General features: G+C 39.4%; 1 protein-coding gene across 7 annotated transcripts in view; it reads left to right on the top strand.

Moving 5' to 3' along the window:
* Positions 1 to 20,342, top strand: part of DAB1 (DAB adaptor protein 1) — a 1,258,287-nt gene that overhangs the window by 953,764 nt on the left and 284,181 nt on the right. For all 7 annotated transcript variants that reach the window (XM_012442604.2, XM_064372403.1, XM_064372402.1 and 4 more), the window contains one exon: positions 6,186 to 6,388. In XM_012442604.2, coding sequence (XP_012298027.1) covers positions 6,322 to 6,388 — 67 coding nt within the window. In that variant the 5' untranslated portion in view covers positions 6,186 to 6,321. The remainder of the gene's footprint in view (positions 1 to 6,185; positions 6,389 to 20,342) is intronic.

The following is a 20,342-nucleotide window of genomic DNA, read 5'->3' as shown; positions in this document are numbered from 1 at the left end:
AGGAAAGTTTTCAACTTAAATAAATTTACCATTGATACAATACGTTTACCTAATTTGCCATTCAGATTCAGATTTATCAGTTGGCTCAATAATTTTGGAGGGCTAACATTCTTTTTCTCTCCAGTACAATATCCTATATAGATATGACATTTAATTGTTTTTGCTGCTTAATTTCTTTTAATCTAAAATATTTCCAAAGCTTCTCTTTGTCTTTTATTACATTTTCAATGAATACAGCTCTCCCCTTCCCATTTTTTAAATGCCTAATCTGATTAGATTCCTGGCCAGAATACTCCACAGTACTGCATAGTGATGTTGTGTTCTGCTCAGGGTATCACATGCTCTCCATCTGCCCCTGTTTGTTGATGTTAATTTTCTTAACAAGATTTTGTCCAATTTCTCCACTATGTAATTACAAAGTTTCTCTTGGAACTGATAAACAATAAATGCGAAGACCATTTAAGACCTGCACTCTGCTTCTTATCAAAAATTTTTCCCTGGACTTAGCATCTGTTGGTGATTCTTGCCTGACCTGTCTTTACTTATGGCTGTAAAATGTTGATTTTATAACTCCAGTTCTCCCTTGGTATTTACGAGTCAGCACGTGTTCTGCTATAAGCAAGACAGCCTTCCATTCTTATCCCATTTGTTTGTCTGTCTGTCATCGGTATAGATTTGTGGATTCCTATTTTTTCAATGGTTTATTATTTATTACCATCCTTGATTATATTGGTGTTTAAATCGTTCCTGATTAGGCTGGTAAGAATTCTTCATGATGGCTTCTGTCTCCTTTATAAAATTCCCTCATCATTTTTTGTTTTGAGCACTTAATTTCTGGAATAACAAGATATTTCAGGCTCATTGTGTACCTGCCATGCGCCAGCTCTGAAATACTTCATTTTTCCTAATAAGCCTTGGTTTCTTTTGCAGGAAAATGATAACAGAAACCAAAATCTAAGTATTAGATGTCTCACTGTTGCTTGGGTCTTTGCTTCTAGGCCCTTTTAGTGGACAGAGATAGGAAATAGTTGCACATCAACACGTACATACATTCATACCTATACATCTACATACAGATGCATATATATTTTATAAATCCTGAGTTTACTTTGAAACCTACAATCTTCAATCTATCACTTTAGCATTCTTTCCTGCTTTCCCTTCCATATTTTAACGTCTCTTTTCCCATAGGAGAACCTTGGCTCCCAGCAACATCTGTGCATTTACTACTTTGGTCCATTCTATAGAACATTGAAAATAGTTTCAGAATTGCTTTGCTCATAACACCACAGAAAACAAGCCTACTAAAAAGACTTTGGAATTTGTTTGCTGCTGCTTTTGCTTCAACTATGCCCAAGAATGAGTGTGAGCCATCCAGCTCTGTGTTTATAAGTTATTTAATAAAGTTTTTTCTCCTCTGCCTCTTCGGCAAGTGTGCTTAGGATGTCCATTTAACTTACGATCGAAATGATTAGCTTCAGTCTGCTTTTAGTTTTAGATTCCCCCTTACCATCCCTATTAATTTAATTGTTCTCAGATATGTAGAACATTAATATGCTTCCAAATGTGGAAATTATGCAAAAAGCTATACTCTGGGAAGTATCACCCTCTGCCATATCCCCATCACCACCCAGTTCCTCCCTGTGAAAAACAATTTCCATGTTATCTGGTCTGTTTTTGTGAAGATAAAAGATAGCATGCTATAGATTGAGCTAGATTTTTTAGTGCCCAAATCTCATTTATCTTCCAAATCTCATATACTTGGTGGTGGCGTTCCCATTTTACTGCTAAGGAAACTGAGACTTCTTATGTGTACTGTTAAAAACCTTTGTGCCGTGTTGACATAAAATTAACCATTTTAAAGTGATATTTAGTCATGATGTTGTGCAGCCCTCACTGCTGTCTAGTTCCAAAACATTTTCATCACTCCCAAGGAAGACCCCATACCTATTAAGTAGTTCTTCAGCCTTATGCCCCTCCCCTAGCCCCTGGCAACCACTGATCAGTATTTCATCTCCAAGGACTTATCTATTTTGGATATTCCACATAAATGAAACCATACAATATGCAACATATTTTGCCTAACTTTGCTTGCTGTTTTCAAGGTTCATCCACATTATAGTATGTATCAGTACTGCATTTCCTTTTTACAATTGAATAATATTTCATCGTACAAATATTTTGTTTTTCCATTCATTCACTGATGGAAATCTGGGAGGGCTTTGAGTGAAGTTGGAGAGATGAGTGGTTCGTAACTTGCCCTGTGCTGTGCTATTTACTAGCTATGTGGCTTTGCACAGGCTCCTAAGCTGGCTTGTGCCTCAGTTTCTTCATTTGTTTAATGTAGATAATAATATTGGACTCTTCAAGTAGTTGAATGAATTGTATCAAATAATGCCAGAAAAACTTATAGCATAGTACTTGGCAAATAGCGCGCCCTCAATAAACAATAGCAGTTTTATTGTAGGATTGTATGAGAAAAAGGGGAAAGAAAGAACACAAATGTGTGTTATAGTATGTGTTTAGTGTGTGTTTGTTCTGTTGTAGCTGCTGAACCCTTCATGCTTTGTTTTAAAAAAAGACATATCTGTTTTCTCTGCTTTGTGGTTTGGTGTTTTTGGCCCCCACCCCATCACTAAACATGAAATTTTACATTTTAGAAGCAGTTCACTAGACAGAATGTCTGTAGTGGAATGTTACATAATTCACATTTAGATTTGAAGAGCTCATTATAAAAAACCTGACACACTTCAGGAATATTAAATTACTGCAGATTGTGTGAAACAAAGAAATATTATTGAAGCATTTCAAAATTCTAGGCAAGCCTGAATTTAACTGATAGGGTTTCACAGCTTTTACTGGGGAATATGATTTGAGTTGTCACATGGTTTCTGGCCCCGGAGGACTTTAATCTCCTTAATTACAAAGAAGCGAATTTCCTAAATAATTTGGAGTTACTTCACAGCATTTGCTCAACCTCTGCCTTTTGGAAAATTAAAGGGGATGCTAGGGTCCACAGTGTGGTACATTCTCTCAGTACTGTAGCTTCCTTATTTAAGTTTTTATTCAGAATAGGATGGTGGTTTCCTTTCATTATTGATACAGGAATGTACTTCAGAAATTCACAAGTAATGCTTGTAATACTTGAACATAATCATATTTTGTTGAACAAGCGTCTTTGAAGATAGGAAGAGGGAGATATGCTGTATTGTGATTTGTAAAGTTGAAGAAAAGAAAATGACTCAAATTCAATCCAGTTTTATACACTGCCTTTAAAAAATTCTTGAAAATGTGTAAAATCTATATATTTAAGCTCCTTCCTGAATTTACAGATTAGGCACCTACTGTGTCCAAGACCAACATACTACCATGTGCTACAATTCATCCTCAGAAAGCAAAATTAACTTGTATCAGTGTCCTCTTTTGTAAAGGGGAGATGATACAGACTTTCACATACCACGAAAGCCATGTGGTGTTGAGCAAGTGGCACAGAAATCTATGTGCCCAATATTTATTAAGTGCTTACCAGGAAGCATGCCAGATGCTCTTCCAATCACAATAGGTGTGTGATGACACTTAATTGCCACAGCAGCTTGCCCAGTGGGCACTATTATCTCCATTGTACAGGTGAAGTAACTGAGGCAAAGACAGGTTGAGTAACTTCTTCAGATCATGTGGCTTATAAGTGGCTGAAACTGAAGTTATCCAAAAATCAAATCATAAAATAAGTTGAGAGAGAGTCTGTTTTACTAGAGAGGTCAGAACATCTTTCCTCCTGTGATATCTCTTTGAACTGAACCTTGAGGAGTCAATAGAATGTCAAGGCAGACTTGAGACAAGAGATTCCATAGAAAGATAGCAGCACAAGGAAAAACTGAGAAGATGGGAAAGTGTATCACCTCCCTGGTAGACTTTGTGCCTCCTTTTACTGGTTTGGTTGATTTCACCCCTCCTTTCTTTTACACATGCTGATCTTTCTGCCTGAAACAACCATTCATTCATTCATTCATCCATTCTACATATATTTATTGAGAAGCTGGTGGTCCTTTCCCTTATCCTTTTGACAGAAACATAAATCTTCAAGATTTCACAGAGTAGGGCTTAAACTCTTTGAAGCTTTATTGACTTTTCCAAGCAAAGATGAATTCTTGTACCTTTCTGCTCCAGGATGCCTGGTATTTATGCCTGTTTTAGTTTTGGTGACATATGTGTATCGCAGTCCCTTACGTGAGTGATACCTCTGTTAGACTGAGCTTCTTTGAGGACAGGAATCAGCCTTTGACTACGTGCTTTTGGCCAGCATGGTTACATGGCAAATGTCTATTAACGTGAATGAGCTAGTATTTGTACCTGGCCCATGGTAGATTCTTAGTAAATATTTGCTGCAATAAAATGGTAAATATTATTAATAAATTTAATTATGTTTATACATGACCAGGTTTTGTGATTCTGCAATCTCCCATTGAATGTTGTCTTGAAGACGAGGGGCTGGAAAGGGTGTGGGGACTGGTGGCAAGGTATAGATTGATGGTACAAAAGTTGTAGGATAAATTCTCATTTTCTATGTACAGTTTCATGGACTCTGTTTTACAAAGATAACTTTCTGTTTTTTTTAGTTATAGCCTTAGGTTCACTAGATAAAGTACTTTTATTTGGGCCATTTCCTTTTTAAAAAAATAGTTAGCTTATATATAAATAAAACAGGTATCTTTGGATTAAGGTGATAATTTCCTCATATTTAAGCCTTACTACAATTTTATGTGGCTTTTGTATTAGACTTTCTGTTAAGATTAACTAGATTGTCATGATTAAGAGGTTTGGGTCATTATTCTTTTTGAACTGAAACTGGCATTCGAGGTCAGTCGTTTTCGATTAAACTGTTCTAGATCTGTGGAATGAACTAAGAATTGGCTGCACAATTCGAAGATCCATTTCTAGTAGCTTTTTAAAAATATTTTTCAAAAGTGGAAATTGGTGAAATGTTTACTTTTAATAGAACTCTTAGATATAACTATCAGATAGTCACAGGAAAGGACTATTGTCAAAGAGAATATTGTACATTAGTTTACTTTAAATGAGATTGAGTGAGATATTATATGTAAAGCAGCAGCTAAGGGCACAGTATATAGTAAATACTACCTGTAAGTGAAGTGGTTGTATTTTCAATATTATCATTATTCTCTTCCTAGCATGGTGTCTGAATTTAATAGAACCTGGTATTATTCAATGCATATTTATTAGAGAATGAATGAATGAAATCTGTATCTGCCTGTTTCTTTTCTTTTTCTCTGCACATTAAATGCTTGTCTGCTTTTATAGCTGGAGAAAAAGCTGACATAAAAATTGGCTTGCTGGAAAGTTTCTCAGGCCCATTTGTTACCTTACCCTTGGAGCCCAATTGTATGTCAACTCCATGTCCCCTCTGATGCCTGCCAGTGAGGGACAGACCACAGGTCACTTCCATATGATCTGCTTTTGCTGCCAAGGCGCTGATCAAGCTTGGCTGATGGATGGGTGCTCTCTTGTTGGAAATGTCTCCATGGGGCTGATCAGGACATAACCTTTGCTATATTTTCTGGTTAGCATCTGGTACTTGAAAATAAGAAATGTAGAAAACAGAGTTGGGTTTTGTCCCTCTTATAAATCTAGACTTGTTTTTTTTCTTTGAGATGGAGTCTCGCTCTGTCTTCCAGGCTGGAGTGCAGTGGCATGATCCTCGACTCACTGCAGTCTCCGCCTCCTGGTTCAAGCAGTTCTCCTGCCTCAGCCTCCCGAGTATCTGGGATTACAGGCGCCCGCCACCATGCTCAGCTAATTTTCTTGTATTTTGGTAGAGACGGGATTTCACCGTGTTGCCCAGGGTAGTCGCAAGCTCCTGAGCTCAGGCAATCTGCCCGCCTTGGCCTCCCAAAGTGCTGAGATTACAGGCGTGAGCTGCCACACCCGGCCAAATCTAGACTTTTAAAGATCTATTTTGAGTTACCTAGTTTGAGAAGCAGTTTTGCCGCTAAGCCTGTCATTCCCTTTGCTGTATAAGCCCTGTCAATGCCATCATGAATTCACGGGATCAGTTTTTGCATGAAGACCAAGATTTTGTTTGTATGTTTGCCAATTCACTTTTTTAAAACTTCTGTTTAACTTCATAACAGTGATGATTCTGAATGTTCTCTTGCCTTGATTTGCAGCACTCAAAAAGAGTGAGTGAAATGTGCAGCTCAGAGTGTCGTTTCTGAAGGGAGGAGTCTTTCTCTTGGAGAAGAGTCCTCAATGAGCCTGGCCGAGGCCCGGGATCTGTGTGAAGTGGACTAAGGATTAAGTAGGATGTCAACTGAGACAGAACTTCAAGTAGCTGTGAAAACCAGCGCCAAGAAAGACTCCAGAAAGAAAGGTAGGGCTGAATTTGACCTTTTTCTAATGGCTAGTTTTCTGCACAGGAATGAGTTTTTAAATCTCTGGAATGATAAAAAGAAGTATCTTTATGATCGCATATGTTTTTAAATATTTATTTTGTGTGTTTTGTATTCATAATATAATAATGGAATGATACTTCATTATTCTCCAGATAAAATCCAAAACGTTTCTCATAATATACAAAGTTCTTTTGCATATGCCTTCTATCCATCCCTCCAGCAACATCTCTGCCTAACCACCCCCCTTCCCCATCCCTGTTTATCCTCCAGATGTTCTGTAGTGCATCTTTGCCTGTACCAGTGGTTGTCAGACTCTGACAGGACCAGAATCACTGGGAGGGCTTGTTAAAGCAGTCATTGCTAATGTCATCCCAAAGTTTCTGATTCAGTAAGTCTGGGGTGGGACTCAAGACTTTGCATTTAAAATAGGTTCCCAGGTGATGCCAGTCTTGCTGGTCCAGAGACCCTACTTTAAGAATCACTGGAGTCTTAATCCAGCCTGAAGTCCTTTTTTGTTGATCTTTTTTTTTTTTTTTTTAACTGACTTCTGCTTATTTACAAGGTTTGAGTTTAGGAAAGCCTCCTGGGGGAGCCTTTTCTTACTCCCAAAATTGGCATAAATGTTTTTGTTTTTTTCATTAGCACTTGGTTAATGTTTCATTTTATTAAAAACATCCTGCGTAAACTCCTTTGGAACTATATGTTTTGTTCACATTTTAAGTCTCAGCACTTAGAAAGTACTTGACAGAGAGGAGCCAGAGATATCTGGCAATGAAGATTTGCAGGCATAGTGTGATAATAAAGTAATTCTGTCACTTTTCGTGTTTTCTGGAGAATTTAGTCCCATGGTTTCAGGACCATGTTTCTCAGTAAGTTTCAACCCCTGTCAATTAAATATGAGCAACTTCTTTCTCTGTGTGTGTGTATTTTCTCCCTGTGGTTTCTGCTCGCTCTCCCTTGTTTTCTCAGCTGCATGGGAGGGGATTGACAGAACTCTCTTTCAGGTCTTGAAATCTGTCAATGTGGGCTTGCAAACCTGGATGTCCTTGACTTTTTTGTATAGGCAGTGATTTGTTTGAGACATCGCTGTGCCTGCCCAGTTATGTTTTGTGATGGCATTTGTCTGACACTCTATATGAAGTAGGGGACATAACTGTAATATATATGCAGCTCTTGGACGGCCGAATGCCCAGGAAGGACTATAAATTTTGCTTTTGATGTTTATTTGAAACACAAATATTTTGGAGACAGTCTATTTTATTCACTAAAAATTAATATAAACTTTGTTTTCTATGCATCATGGTCTAAGAATAAAAGGAAGTAAGCGGATGAAAGAACATGTCTTGGTAGTCTGCTACATGGGGAAAAAAAAAAAAAGAGATCGCAGAGCCCAGGATGTACTAGAATTCAAATGCTTTTTCAGTGGAAACTGACAAGTTATATTTTCGCCTCAAATTTAACCTTTCCACTAAACCTGCACTCTTGAATGCTTAATGCATTAGAAATGTTATCTTAGTGCATATTTTTTCATTCTTAATTTTAACATGCAAAACCAGAAGCATTCTGCAGAGAGGATTCAGGTTTTAGGACATTGGCTTAGTTGGGGATTTGGGATAACAGCATGAAGATGACCCTTTTAGAACCTCCTCATCCTCATGTCCTAAAAAACTCTGAAATCAGCATAATACATATGTGATGAGTGTCCTCCACGGAGTGGCGAGTACCATGGAATTTGGGTAGACAGAGATGTATTCAAATTCTGGCTATACCCACTTTCTCACTATGGGACCTTTGAAAGTTATTTAACCTGAGCCTCATTTTCCTCTGGTATAAAATGGGTATATAATATTACAGACTTCAAAGGCTCACTATAAAGATTAATGAAAATAAGGCAAATAAAATACTTAATATATTACTTGGCATACATTAAATGCTCAACAAAGATTAGCTGTGATCTTCCTCCTCTTTTTCCTCCCTTTTCCTTTTCTGCTTCTCTTCCCCTTCCTTCCCTGTCATCTTTCTCCTTTTCCCTCTCTCCCCTCTTTTCTCTTCCTTCATCATTCATCTTGTCTTAATCAGCTTGAGCTGCCATATGAAAATACCATAGACTTGGCAGCTTAAGCAACAGAAACATGTTTTTCACAGAACTGGAGGCTAGAAAGTCTAAGATCAAAGTGCCAGCCAATTGGTTCCTGGTGAGGGTTCTCTTCCTGGCTTGTAGATGGTCATTTTCTCACCATGTCCTCACATGGTAGAAAGAGAGAAAACTCTTTCTTTCTCTCCTTTCCCACCACAAGAGGCCCACGCTCATGATGTTATCTAACCATAAGTACCTTCCAAAGGTCGCATTTCCAAACATCATGCCACAGGGGTTTAGGACTCAACATACGGATTTTGGTGAAACACAGATATCCATGACATACCACATCCCCTCCTCCTCCTCCTCCCCCATCCCCCGTCCACTTCACCTGTATCATCATCATCACCACCATTACAGAATGTTTCTACTTATCCCATTTTATACCCAAGAGGCCCTTGAAAAGTATATAGCTAATTTGTCCCAGAACAATATTTTGCAATTGTCTGTAAGTATGCAACAGTCATAATTATTGTTCTCAATACATTTGTCTGGGCCAAGGTACATATACATTAAAAAGAGAGAGGGAGGCTGGGTGTAATGGCTCCTGCCTATAGTCCCTGCACTTTGGCAGGCCGAGGCAGGAGGATCACTTGAGGTCAGGAGTTCAAGATCAACCTGGTCAACATGGTAAAACCCCGTTCCACTAAAAATACAAAAATTAGCTGGGCGTGGTGGTGTGCACCTGTAATCCCAGCTACTCTGAAGGCTGAGGCAGGAGAATTGCTTGAACCCGAGAGGCACAGATTGAGGTGAGCTGAAATCACACCATTATTGCACTGTAGCGTGGGTGACAGAGCAAGACTCCATCTCAAAAAAAAAAAAGACATCCCTTGGCTATATACATGCACACATATGTTTATTGCAGCACTATTCACAAGAGCAAAAATCTGGAACTGACCCAAATGCCTATCGGTATTAGACTGGATAAAGAAAATATGGCACATATACACCATGGAATACTATGCAGCCATAAAAAGAATGAGTTCATACATGGATGAAGCTGGAAACTATCATTCTTAGCAAACTAACACAGGAACAGAAAACTAAACACCACATGCTCTCACTCATAAATGGGAGTTAAACAATGAGAACATATGAAAACATCACACACTGGGGTCTATCCAGGGTAAGAGGCAAGGAGATAGCATTAGGAGAAATAACCTAATGTAGATGATTGGTTGATGGGTGCAGCAAACCACCATGGCACATGTATACCTATGTAACAATCCTGCACATTCTGCTCATGTATCCCAGAGCTTAAAGTATATATAAACAGAGAGAGAGAAAACATGCAGGTAACAGTATTAATTCATTTCTTGTTCTTCAGTTCTAACAATGTAATAATATTTCATTAAACAAATGTTACTAACTTGGACAAAATTAATACAACTTTAAAAGGAATAAACAGTTTATATACTGATATTGAATCTTGAATGTAACCCAGGTTGTTAGGCTCTTTTATTACTAATACTTTCTCCATCTCTGCCTGGATTTTCTATGGAGACAGCATATAACCTGCAAGTAAGTTTCTCATAAATCCTTTAGGACTTACTTCGTTTTCTGTCTAATTGGCTAGATCTGTCATTGTAAAATTCAGTGATAGTAAATGTCCTTATCTTGTTCCTGATTGCTTCTAGATTACATTTAAGTGATGTTTAAGTTTTTACTAAAGATTTTTTCTGGCTGGGCATGGTGACTTATGCCTATAGTCTCTGCACTTTGGGAGGCTAAGATGGGTGGATCACTTGCACTCACAAGTTTGAGACCAGCCTGGGCAATATGGTGAAACTCTGTCTCTACAAAAAATAACCAGGCATGGTAGCATGCGCCTGTAGTCCCAGCTAGTCAGGAGGCTGAATTGGGAGGATGTCTTGAGCCTGTGAAGTGGAGGTTGCAGTGGGCCAAGATTGCACCACTGCACTCCAGCCTGGGCAAAAGAGCCAGACCTTGTCTCAGAAAAAAAAAAAAAAGGATACTTTATTAGTTCCACTTTATGTATTATTTTCTAGGAAGTATTTTTTAATTCTAAATTTGCATGTTGAATTTTATCATATACTTTTTCTGTATTCAATGATTATACATATTTTTTCCTCTTATAATTTATACTGTAGTAGATTTAATTGACAGATTTTAAAATCTTCATTTCTAGGCCGGGCGCGGTGGCTCAAGCCTGTAATCCCAGCACTTTGGGAGGCCGAGGCGGGTGGATCACGAGGTCAAGAGATCGAGACCATCCTGGTCAACATGGTGAAACCCCGTCTCTACTAAAAATACAAAAAATTAGCTGGGCACAGTGGTGCGTGCCTGTAATCCCAGCTACTCAGGAGGCTGAGGCAGGAGAATTGCCTGAACCCAGGAGGCGGAGGTTGCGGTGAGCCGAGATCGCGCCATTGCACTCCAGCCTGGGTAATGAGCGAAACTCCGTCTCAAAAAAAAAAAAAAATCTTCATTTCTAGAATAAACCTTACTTGATCATAATGGTATTATTTTCTACAACCTGGTGGATTGGATGTGTTAGGTTAAGGAATGGTTTTTGTATCTATATTTATCAGCAAGATTAGTGTATAACTTTGTTTTCTTGGACAACCCTTGTGTCTGGTATTAGTTAATGCTATATCCTTATATAATGATTTTTATCAGTTAATGTCATATCCTCATAAAATGATTTTTGGTAGGAATGAAACACTGAATAATATTTAGGACTCTTTCTGGAGAATGTTATCTTTTTTTACAGTTATTTAACTTCTTAAAAGCTATATGTGCTTATTGCTGAAAACAGAAAAGACAGAGTAATCATGCATCCCATAAAACAAAAATAACTACTGTTAACATTTTAAGTTACATCCTTTGGACTGACCTTCCAGCATAAAATGTGGTTGACATCATACTCTTCATACAACTTTATGTCCTATTTTGTTATTTGACATAAGTGCATTTTCCATATTACCTGATATTACAAAATAGAAGTGGTTTTTCCCCCCTCTTGTTAAGGTTTAGATGGCTCCTGGGACAGATATTTTAATTCTTGAAAAAGAATACCTGACAATGTGGGTCATCTATTGTGGGAAAAAGTGGCAACAAGAAAGTTAAGAGACCCTTTAGAGTTCCTCACAAACCTATCACCCTCGTTCTTTAACCCAGGGTGTTGAAAGCAAGCCAGATGGTTTCAAATACAAGTCACACAGGGGAATATTTCATCACAAAATGAGTTTCTAGACAGGCTATTTGTGAAATGTAACTAGAGTATTCACAATTCAAATACGGGATGCAAGTAGTGAAAAATAAAGTTGTTTTGTTCATTTTATTTTTATTGGATTGTGTCACCACACATACAGCTTGTCAAATGGTGCCCATTCCAGAAGTGGACTTTGATGTAGGGCCCAAGGAAAAGAATGTATATTTTCAGGTTCGTTACTAGTCATCAAAGGAGGACAATCAGTTGATGCTATTCTTGTTATTTGTAATCTCCATATTAGGGCACCCAGTGGAAGATCGTGGTAGAGGAATGTGTCCCATGAGGAACAGACAGATATTTCTGGGGGCAGTGCCTGGAGTTTTCCAGTCAGTGCCATCTGGCAGCTTAGTGTAGTGGAAAGAGTACTGACTTTGGAGCACAGCAGAACTGGGTTTTAGTTCTAACTCTTCTCTTTATATGCTGTGTAACAAAGGCAGGTTATTTAGCCTCCTTAAGCCTGATTTCTCTTATCTTTAAAGGGAGGAGGGTGTGTGTGTATGAATGTGTGTGAATACTTCCACTTGTCATTAAAAAGGTGAGGGGGCCAAGTGCAGTAGCTCATGACTGTAATCCCAGCACTTTAGGAGGCCTAGGCGGGTGATCTCCTGAGGTCAGGAGTTCAAGGCCAACCTGGCCAATGTGATGAAACCCTGTTGTTACTAAAAATGCAAAATTAGGGCTTGGTGGCACGTGCCTGTAGTCCCAGCTACTTGGGAGGGTGAGGCAGGAGAATCACTGAAACCAGGAGGAGGAGGTTGCAGTGAGCCGAGATTGTGCCATTGTACTCCAGCCTGGGCAAAAAGAGCGAAACTCCATCTCAAACGAAAAAAAGAGAGAAAGAGAGTGAAGAAAGAGGAAAAGGAGGGAGGGAGGGAGGGAGGAAGGGAAGGGAAGAGAAGGAAAGGGAGGGAGGGAAAGAAGGAAGGAAGGAAAGAAAGGAAGGCAAGGGAGATACTGTGGGTAAAGAACTAGCTTGTTGGGGTCTGCAATGTGGCATGGCTTAGTCAGTGTTAATGTTCTGTCCTCTTCTTTCTGAGATCACAGTTCACCATTACCTCCTTATTTTCTAGAAACACCTGGAAATCGTGAAACTTTTTACTTTCCTTGTATTTCATGTTAGTGCTGTACCCAGGGATCATCAGTTAACAACAATGACAGTGACAAAATCTACCTTCATATTTTCTCCCAGGAGAATTTTTGCTCCAAGAATCAAGGGTTTAATGGGATTCAGGAGAAGTCAGTGATCACACGGCAGATGCCATGGCTTTGGAGTCACATCAGACCAAGTGTGAAGCCTCTGTACCTTGCAGCTGTGCTAATTTTTGGAGGTTTCTTGAAAAATTCTAGTCAGTTTAGGTTAAAGAATGCTTTCAGTAATGCCACACTCAGGTTCATGACTGCTCAACTGGTCATTAGCCCTAGGAAATAATTTCCGCTAACATTGACTTACCACATAGGAGCTTATAAATTGCCATCATATTGATTATCTCATTAGATCATCAGGATTCTGAGAGATTAACTTTTTAAGAAAACAATCTTTTTATCAGGCTTATTTATCATCGCTTCTGTATGTCACTCTTCTCCTGCAGGGGAGGCAGCCTGGGGTCAGTCAAGATACTGAGTATTTGGGTTCATACTTTGAGCCCACCACTTTCAGGTGGTCTAACTTCACATAAGTCACCTCTACTTTTTTTTTTTTTTTTTTTTTTTGAGACAGAGTCTTGCTCTGTCACACAGTCTGGAGTGCAGTGGCGCCATCTTGGCTCACGGCAACCTCTGCTTCCCATGTTCAAGATATTCTCCTGCCTCGGCATCCCAGGTAGTTGGGATTACAGGACACACCACCACACCTGGCTAAATTTTGTAATTTTAGTAGAGATGGAATTTCACCATGTTGGCCAGGCTGGTCTCAAACTCCTGACCTTGTGATCCTCCCACCTTGGCCTCCCAAAGTGCCAGGATTACAGGCGCGAGCCACCAAGTCACCTCTACTTTTTGAGCTTCACTTTTCTCAGCCACCAAATGGATGTAGACATAATATTTGCTTGGCCAATTTTGAAATGTAGGAGGGGCATTATTAATTAATTAGTTCTTTTGTTCACAAACATTTATCCAGCCCCAGCATGAGCCCAGCCTATGCTTGGTCTTTTGAAGAACAGAGAAATGCCTTAGAAGGAGATTCTGATTCTAGTCATCTACACTGTAGTTAAGGAACTGTTAGCTAAGAGGATGGGGCAGTGGAAGGGGCCTTCATATTTTATCTTTTCCTTCCCTGAAAAAATATTGTGTTTCTACTTTACTGCTTTTGTTCATTCCCAATCTATTACTATTCGTAAAATGCATAAGGTTTACTGTTACTCCAAGTTTATTTTTATTGATTAAAATATTTTATATTTATCATAATGAGGACAATTCTTTTTTTTTTTTTTTTTTTTTTGAGACGGAGTTTCACTCTTGTTACCCAGGCTGGAGTGCAATGGCGCAATCTCGGCTCACTGCAACCTCCGCCTCCTGGGTTCAGGCAATTCTCCTGCCTCAGCCTCCTGAGACAATTCTTATTAAAATTCTTTTCATTGCCTTCCTGACAAAAAGCAAGTAAATTTTAATTTTAGTAAACACAAGTAACACAATACTCTGAAAGTATGTATAGATTAAAACATGAATAACTTCTCTGGAAGTCGACGTATATAAAACGTTATAAGGAGTTAATTTTTGCTGGCAGGCCAGAGCCTGGTTGTCACAGATGAGGTCTCAAGTGGAGAATGACTTGCCAGTGGTCACTCTGCTGGCCAATGGCAGAGCCAGGGTTGCAACCTGTGAATGGCTTGCTGGCTGAAGCTCCTTCAACTCGATAGATCCCAAGTAACATATACATTCTTCGGATTCACCTCATTAACCTCTCAGGGTGTTTGCTTCCTCTTCCTTTTAATGACTTCTGAAAAGAGACCATGTTTTAGAATTAGATAATCTGAAGTTTGAGTCAAGGCTCAGCACATTTTCTACTCATCTGTCTTGGGCTAGCTACCTAATCTTTCTGGGCCTCAACTTCTTCATCTGTAAATTGGGAATAATAGTAGTTCCTATCTTAGAGTGTTGCAGTGAAGATTTCATGAGTTCACAAATATAAAAAACCTAGCACCGAACTCTGTACATAGAATCAAGATGAAGAAATATTCCTTTCCCTGTGGCCCCCAACTCCCACCACCTCTGAGAGGCAGCACATCTCTAGTGGTATAGAAAACATAGAGAGGTAGAAGGTAGCCTTTTCTCTAGAGGAATATGGGGTTGTTGGTAAGAAAAAGAAACTCTTCAATGGTTACTTGCTCCAAGAATAACTGAGGGAATGAATAGGAAGTACGAAGGAAAATGAACCATGTTGTCAAGCTACAAAGATTTATTAATAGCCATCATGTATGCTTCCTGCATGTGAGCCATTTTAGATAAATTGTCCCTAATGAGCCTAACTCTTACATCACCCCATTGAAAACATAAGAAAATAATGTTTAGAGAGGTCAAGAGACTTGCCCCAGGTCACGGGACTTATCTGCCTGCGTTGCCATACACTAGGTCTTACCAGTGCTGAAGTCTGTACTCTCTTCCCGGAATGCATTCTGTGGGTTTGCCCTGTGGCTTGATGCTGGAGAGTTGGAGAATGGGAAAAAATGATAGGGCTGTACTCTTCTGAGGGGAGGGGAGCATAGAAGCTGATTAGCTACATCATGTAAAATTTATGGTGCTGTTGTGTCTTGGCAGGTTTTGGTGAGCTATTCATTCTGTATGAACTCTGTGATTTGTAAGCTTTAGAAATTCAAAACCAAGGATTTAATTATAAGAAAAGATAAATTTCTCTGAGGTTGATCAATAAAGCTCTTGGGCTAAAGGGTTTGGAGGCAGGGAGTAATGTTTTGGGGACAAGCAGTTTACTTCTTTATGGTAAGACTGATCCTATGATGTGCTGTGGTGAAGAGAGACTTCTGTATTCTGTGTGGTCACATGGTCATACATTTATTACAGGACAGTTCATTCCATGTGGTCATTCCCTGAAGACAAATTGTTTCAGGTTTAATTGGTGACTTAGTTCAGGACCTCATTCTAACTGGTTCCCTTGCTAGAAGTCAGGCTTTCTCCGAACTCACCTTCATAGCTCCTTTCCTCCTTGAACTTGTTCTGTAACCCTGGCAGCGTACACCACAGGACAATACATCAAGCCCTTTGAAATGTGGTTCCCGTCTCCTCTTCTGTCACTCTATTTCCTCCCACCCTGAGCCACACTAAGCTTCAGGTCCCAGGCCTCACCTCTGTGGCTTTTGTGCAGACGGCGATTTCACTTTGGATAGCGCTCTTACCCTGTGCACTTGGCAACTCCTGTTCATCCTTCAGCACTCAGTCACCTTTTGCTTAACATTTTGAGCTTCCTAACGTCCTCAATTAATTAATCACTGATTATCAATTTATGTGACCTTCTACATATCTTTCAAATCCATTCATTCCTCCTCTCCTCAGTGGCCCCTCGCCCTGAAGGTAGTTTAGGCTACCTTCATCTCCCATCTGGATCATCCTAGCACCCTCCTAAATAGTCTTCAGGTTTTCACTGCTGTCCATCTCCAAGCCATTCTTGGCAATGCTCACTAATGTGGAGATTTAATCAGATTACACTCCTGCGTAAAACCCTTTGATGAGTGGCTCCTCCTGCTCTCATGAAAAAGTCCACACTGCTTATCATGGCATCAGAGAGCTGCTGTCTGGTCCAACCTCTCCTTATCTGTCCAGGCACATTCCTCACCACTCTTGCCAATCATACTTCACCATGTGGTCCCACTGAATCAATTTCAGTTCCCTGAGTCTACCATGTTGATTTTTCACACTTGGGGTTTTGTACATGTTTTTTCTTCTCCTGGGAATACATTTCTCTTTATGTGTTTCGAAGCTAACTCCATGTATTCTTTAGTTTCAAGTTAAATATTACTTTTCTCCAGAAATGCTTTGGTGACCCATTGCAGCCCATCCACATGCCCCCCAGTTGCGGGTCATGACCATCCTGTGTGCTCTCAACCACTTTGCATTTTCTCCATTATTTAATTAAGGTTTATTCTCTTTATCACTCACTAGGCTGAAAGATCTATGAGGACAGAGACTGTGTTTTGTTAGCTACTTTACTTCTGCCAGTAAGGACAATGTTGTAAAGTGTAGGTATGGAGCAATATTTGTTGAATGAATAAGGGAGTAAATGAATGAGCTATGGCCAGGAAAATCTTACCTGAGTCCCCTGGATTCTAAGGAGTCTCACAGCACCCTGTACTTACTAAAATAATCATATTTTTCCCATTTTTTCTATCATTAGGTTTCTGTTTTCTATGTTATGCCATTAGCTATGAGTTCCTTGCCTAGTACACTTGGCGCATGGCAGGTATTCAGTAAATGTTTGTTGAATTAATTGTTGTATAGTGTAGGGGAGAATGATTTACACAAGGAGAAAGAAAAAAAAAATCTCCTCTAAGAGCTGGCTCTTGAAATTCTTATTATGTGGCATTCAAAATTCCTACAATTCAGAGAGCTACTTCTCCTTTTGTTATGTGTGTCCAATCATGTCTGGTGCTGTAATTTAGCGTGATGTAGGCCATATTGGTAGTAAGAGCTATAAGATTTGCCATATTAGTTCATCCCACTGCTTCATTAAGCTCAGTGTGCTGCCTCAGGCAGTGGCTGGGCCTGAATTTTGATGTTGGGAAGAACAAAGCCCTTCACATTAGCCCTTCGAGTCCTTGATGTGCTGTGAGTCAGGTTAAGTATATGCTCTTTCTCGGAGTTGGAGAGTCTTTGTCTTTGCAGATAATCAGTAAATGACCCAGAGGATAGGGTTTTATTATCTTTGTGAGTTTGCTGTGCAGACAATGTTCTCGGGTGTGCTGAGATTTCAGCAGTCTCCTCCTATTGCAACACACCTTCTAGGATGGTCAGAGTATACACATTTGTAAGACTGAGTGTTTCTGCAGTCCATTAAGAGAACACACATAGATCAAAGACAGAGGAGAGAGTACAGGTGAGGTGGAACCAATATCTGTTGTTTGTGTGTCCTTGTGTCCATGTTTTCTCATTTAAGCTTGAAAATGGCCTTTAGACAAGTACTCTCATTTTACGTAAGACACAACCGAGGCTCAGAGAGGTGCATGGCTTACATGAGGTCACACAGGTAATGGACCCATTTACACACAGATCTTTCTAACCGCAGAGCCTGTCCACTTTCTTAACACTGTACTAAACTCTACTGAATGATATGTCCTCTTACCAAGTACTAGGTTATGCTTGCACTGAAAGACATCTTCCTACAGACTCCAAAGACATCTTCCTACAGGTTCCGATAGTAACACATTTAGGTTGATATGGCCTCAGCAAGAGGAGGGAATGATGGTAAAATATGTTGTGTAGTTAGAAGTTAAAAAGCCATGGGAAGCCCCTTCACTTCACTTCTCTTGTCTGTGGCCTGCAGAAGGTTGCTATGTACAAGCCTCCACATGATTGAGAAGGAAACATTTTCTAGATATAAAAAAGGTCAAGTGAAAACAAACTTGAAGGATCTTGACTATGTATAAATTGAAATGTACAATCAGCCCTTTGCGTCTGTGGGTTTCACATCTGTGTATTCAGTCAACTGGGGATCAAAACCTGAGGCTGTGGAGGGCTAACTGTATGTGTTTTCCATCTGAGGTTGTTTATCCATTCATCCATTAGTGAACATTTGGGCTGCCTCCACCTCTTGGCTATTGTGAATGATGCTGGTATGAAATGAGTATACAAATATCTCTTTGAGACCGTGGTTTCAATCCTCTAGGATGTAAAGTGAGCCACCCTCCATATCTGAGGTTTTGCATCCATGGATTCAACCAATGTTGGATGAAAAATATTGGGCAAAAAATACAACAATTAAAAAATAATACAAACTTTAAAAAGCAGTATGTAGAGATTACATAGCATTTTCTTTGCATTAGGTATTATAATTAATATAGAGATGATTTAAAGTACATTGGAAGATGTATGTTGGTTGTATGCAAATGCTGTGCCATTTTATATAAGGAACTTGAATATCCTTAGATTTTGTTATCTATAAAGATCCTGGAACTAATTCCCTGCGGATGTGGAAGATAATATATTAAAGGAAAACATCATTTCTATCTCTTAATTTGGAGCAAGCACTATAAAAGTGCAGACCAGGAAATTTTGCAAATTCCCCAAATCTATGAATAATATCATCAGCCTAGTTCACCTCCCAGTGGGCATCCCCAAATCTGAAATAATAACGAGGATGCTGGTGATAAAGGTGGCTAGTCTCTGTCAGCAATAACCAAGTATCAGGCAATATACTCAAACCTTTACATGTACTTTCTCACTCAGATCATTCCTTTGAGGTAGCTGCTTTTTAAAAAATCTCAAGTTAACAGATGAGGAAGTTGAGAAGCTGGAAAGGTGACACAAAGTCAAGCTGTAAGAACTGTAGTGAGCAGTTCTGTCTCACTAATCAATGCAGCAAATGTTGTGTGTCCCTTCTATACACCTGGCACAATGTGAACACATCTCCCTGCTCAGGCCCCTTTAAGCTTTCATAATTTTGCTTCAGCTCTCCTCCAAACCTGAAAGAAGTTCCTCTCTCTCTTTTCTGCCTGCCGGGGTCCACCTGCTCCTTTGAGACACAGCTCAGATAGTACTGCCATGGAGCTCTTTCATAGTATCCCTCTCCTTCCATGAAATTAAGCTTTGTGATTCTCAGTGTACTGTTTTCATTCCAGATGAAGCTCTTATTCCTTTCTTCTGCTCATTAGGATTCCATTTTATACCCCTTTCTTCCCTTCTGTATTGTGTGTTCAGCTGAGACTTAATGGCAACGACTGTGTCTTTTATATCATTATATCATCTCAAAGCTGGGAGGAAGAGAAGTAAAGATGTATTAGTGGAATGTTGGAAATGATATTAATGATGTGACTACAAAATGTCAGGTAGAGAATACAATAACTTCTAACATCTTCACAAGATAATTATGAGTTTGATAATACTCCCATTTTACAGAAGAGAAAGCATTCTAAGTTAAGAATATGTTCAAAGTGACCCACGATGTAAATAGAAGGACAGGAATTTTAATTTGGAACTAACTGATCCAAAGCACATCTCTTTCACTGCACCATGCTGTTTCCCAGCAGAGGCCATCAAATAAAACCCCAGAGAAAGCTCACTTCCTAGGGATCTAGTTCCTGTTGTAAAATGGTAGCTACAGATGCAATTTACCTTTATAAAGAATTTATATATCATCATTGCAGATTCACATTCCTTAAATTTGGGACCATCATCATTTGAGTCTTTCAGCCTTCCCTGGCTGGCAATACCGCTCTAGGGAGAACTTGCATTCTAATTGTTAAACCAGAGGCGAGACACACCATGCAGGCACTTGCATTGGAAGAAGCCCAGCAGATGATGAATAGCAGACCTGAATCTTATCATGTATTTCAGGATGATGTACGGGACTGTTGGAAACTGCCTTTGACAAATGTGCACGGGAAGGAGAATTATC

The sequence above is a fragment of the Aotus nancymaae genome, unplaced genomic scaffold (genome assembly GCF_030222135.1).
Source record: "Aotus nancymaae isolate 86718 unplaced genomic scaffold, 86718_ANA_hifiasm-v0.15.2.pri h1tg000007l, whole genome shotgun sequence".
Classification (NCBI taxonomy): Eukaryota; Metazoa; Chordata; class Mammalia; order Primates; family Aotidae; genus Aotus; species Aotus nancymaae.
The sequence above is the reverse complement of the archived record's forward strand: the minus strand, read 5'-3'. Positions and strand labels throughout refer to the sequence as shown.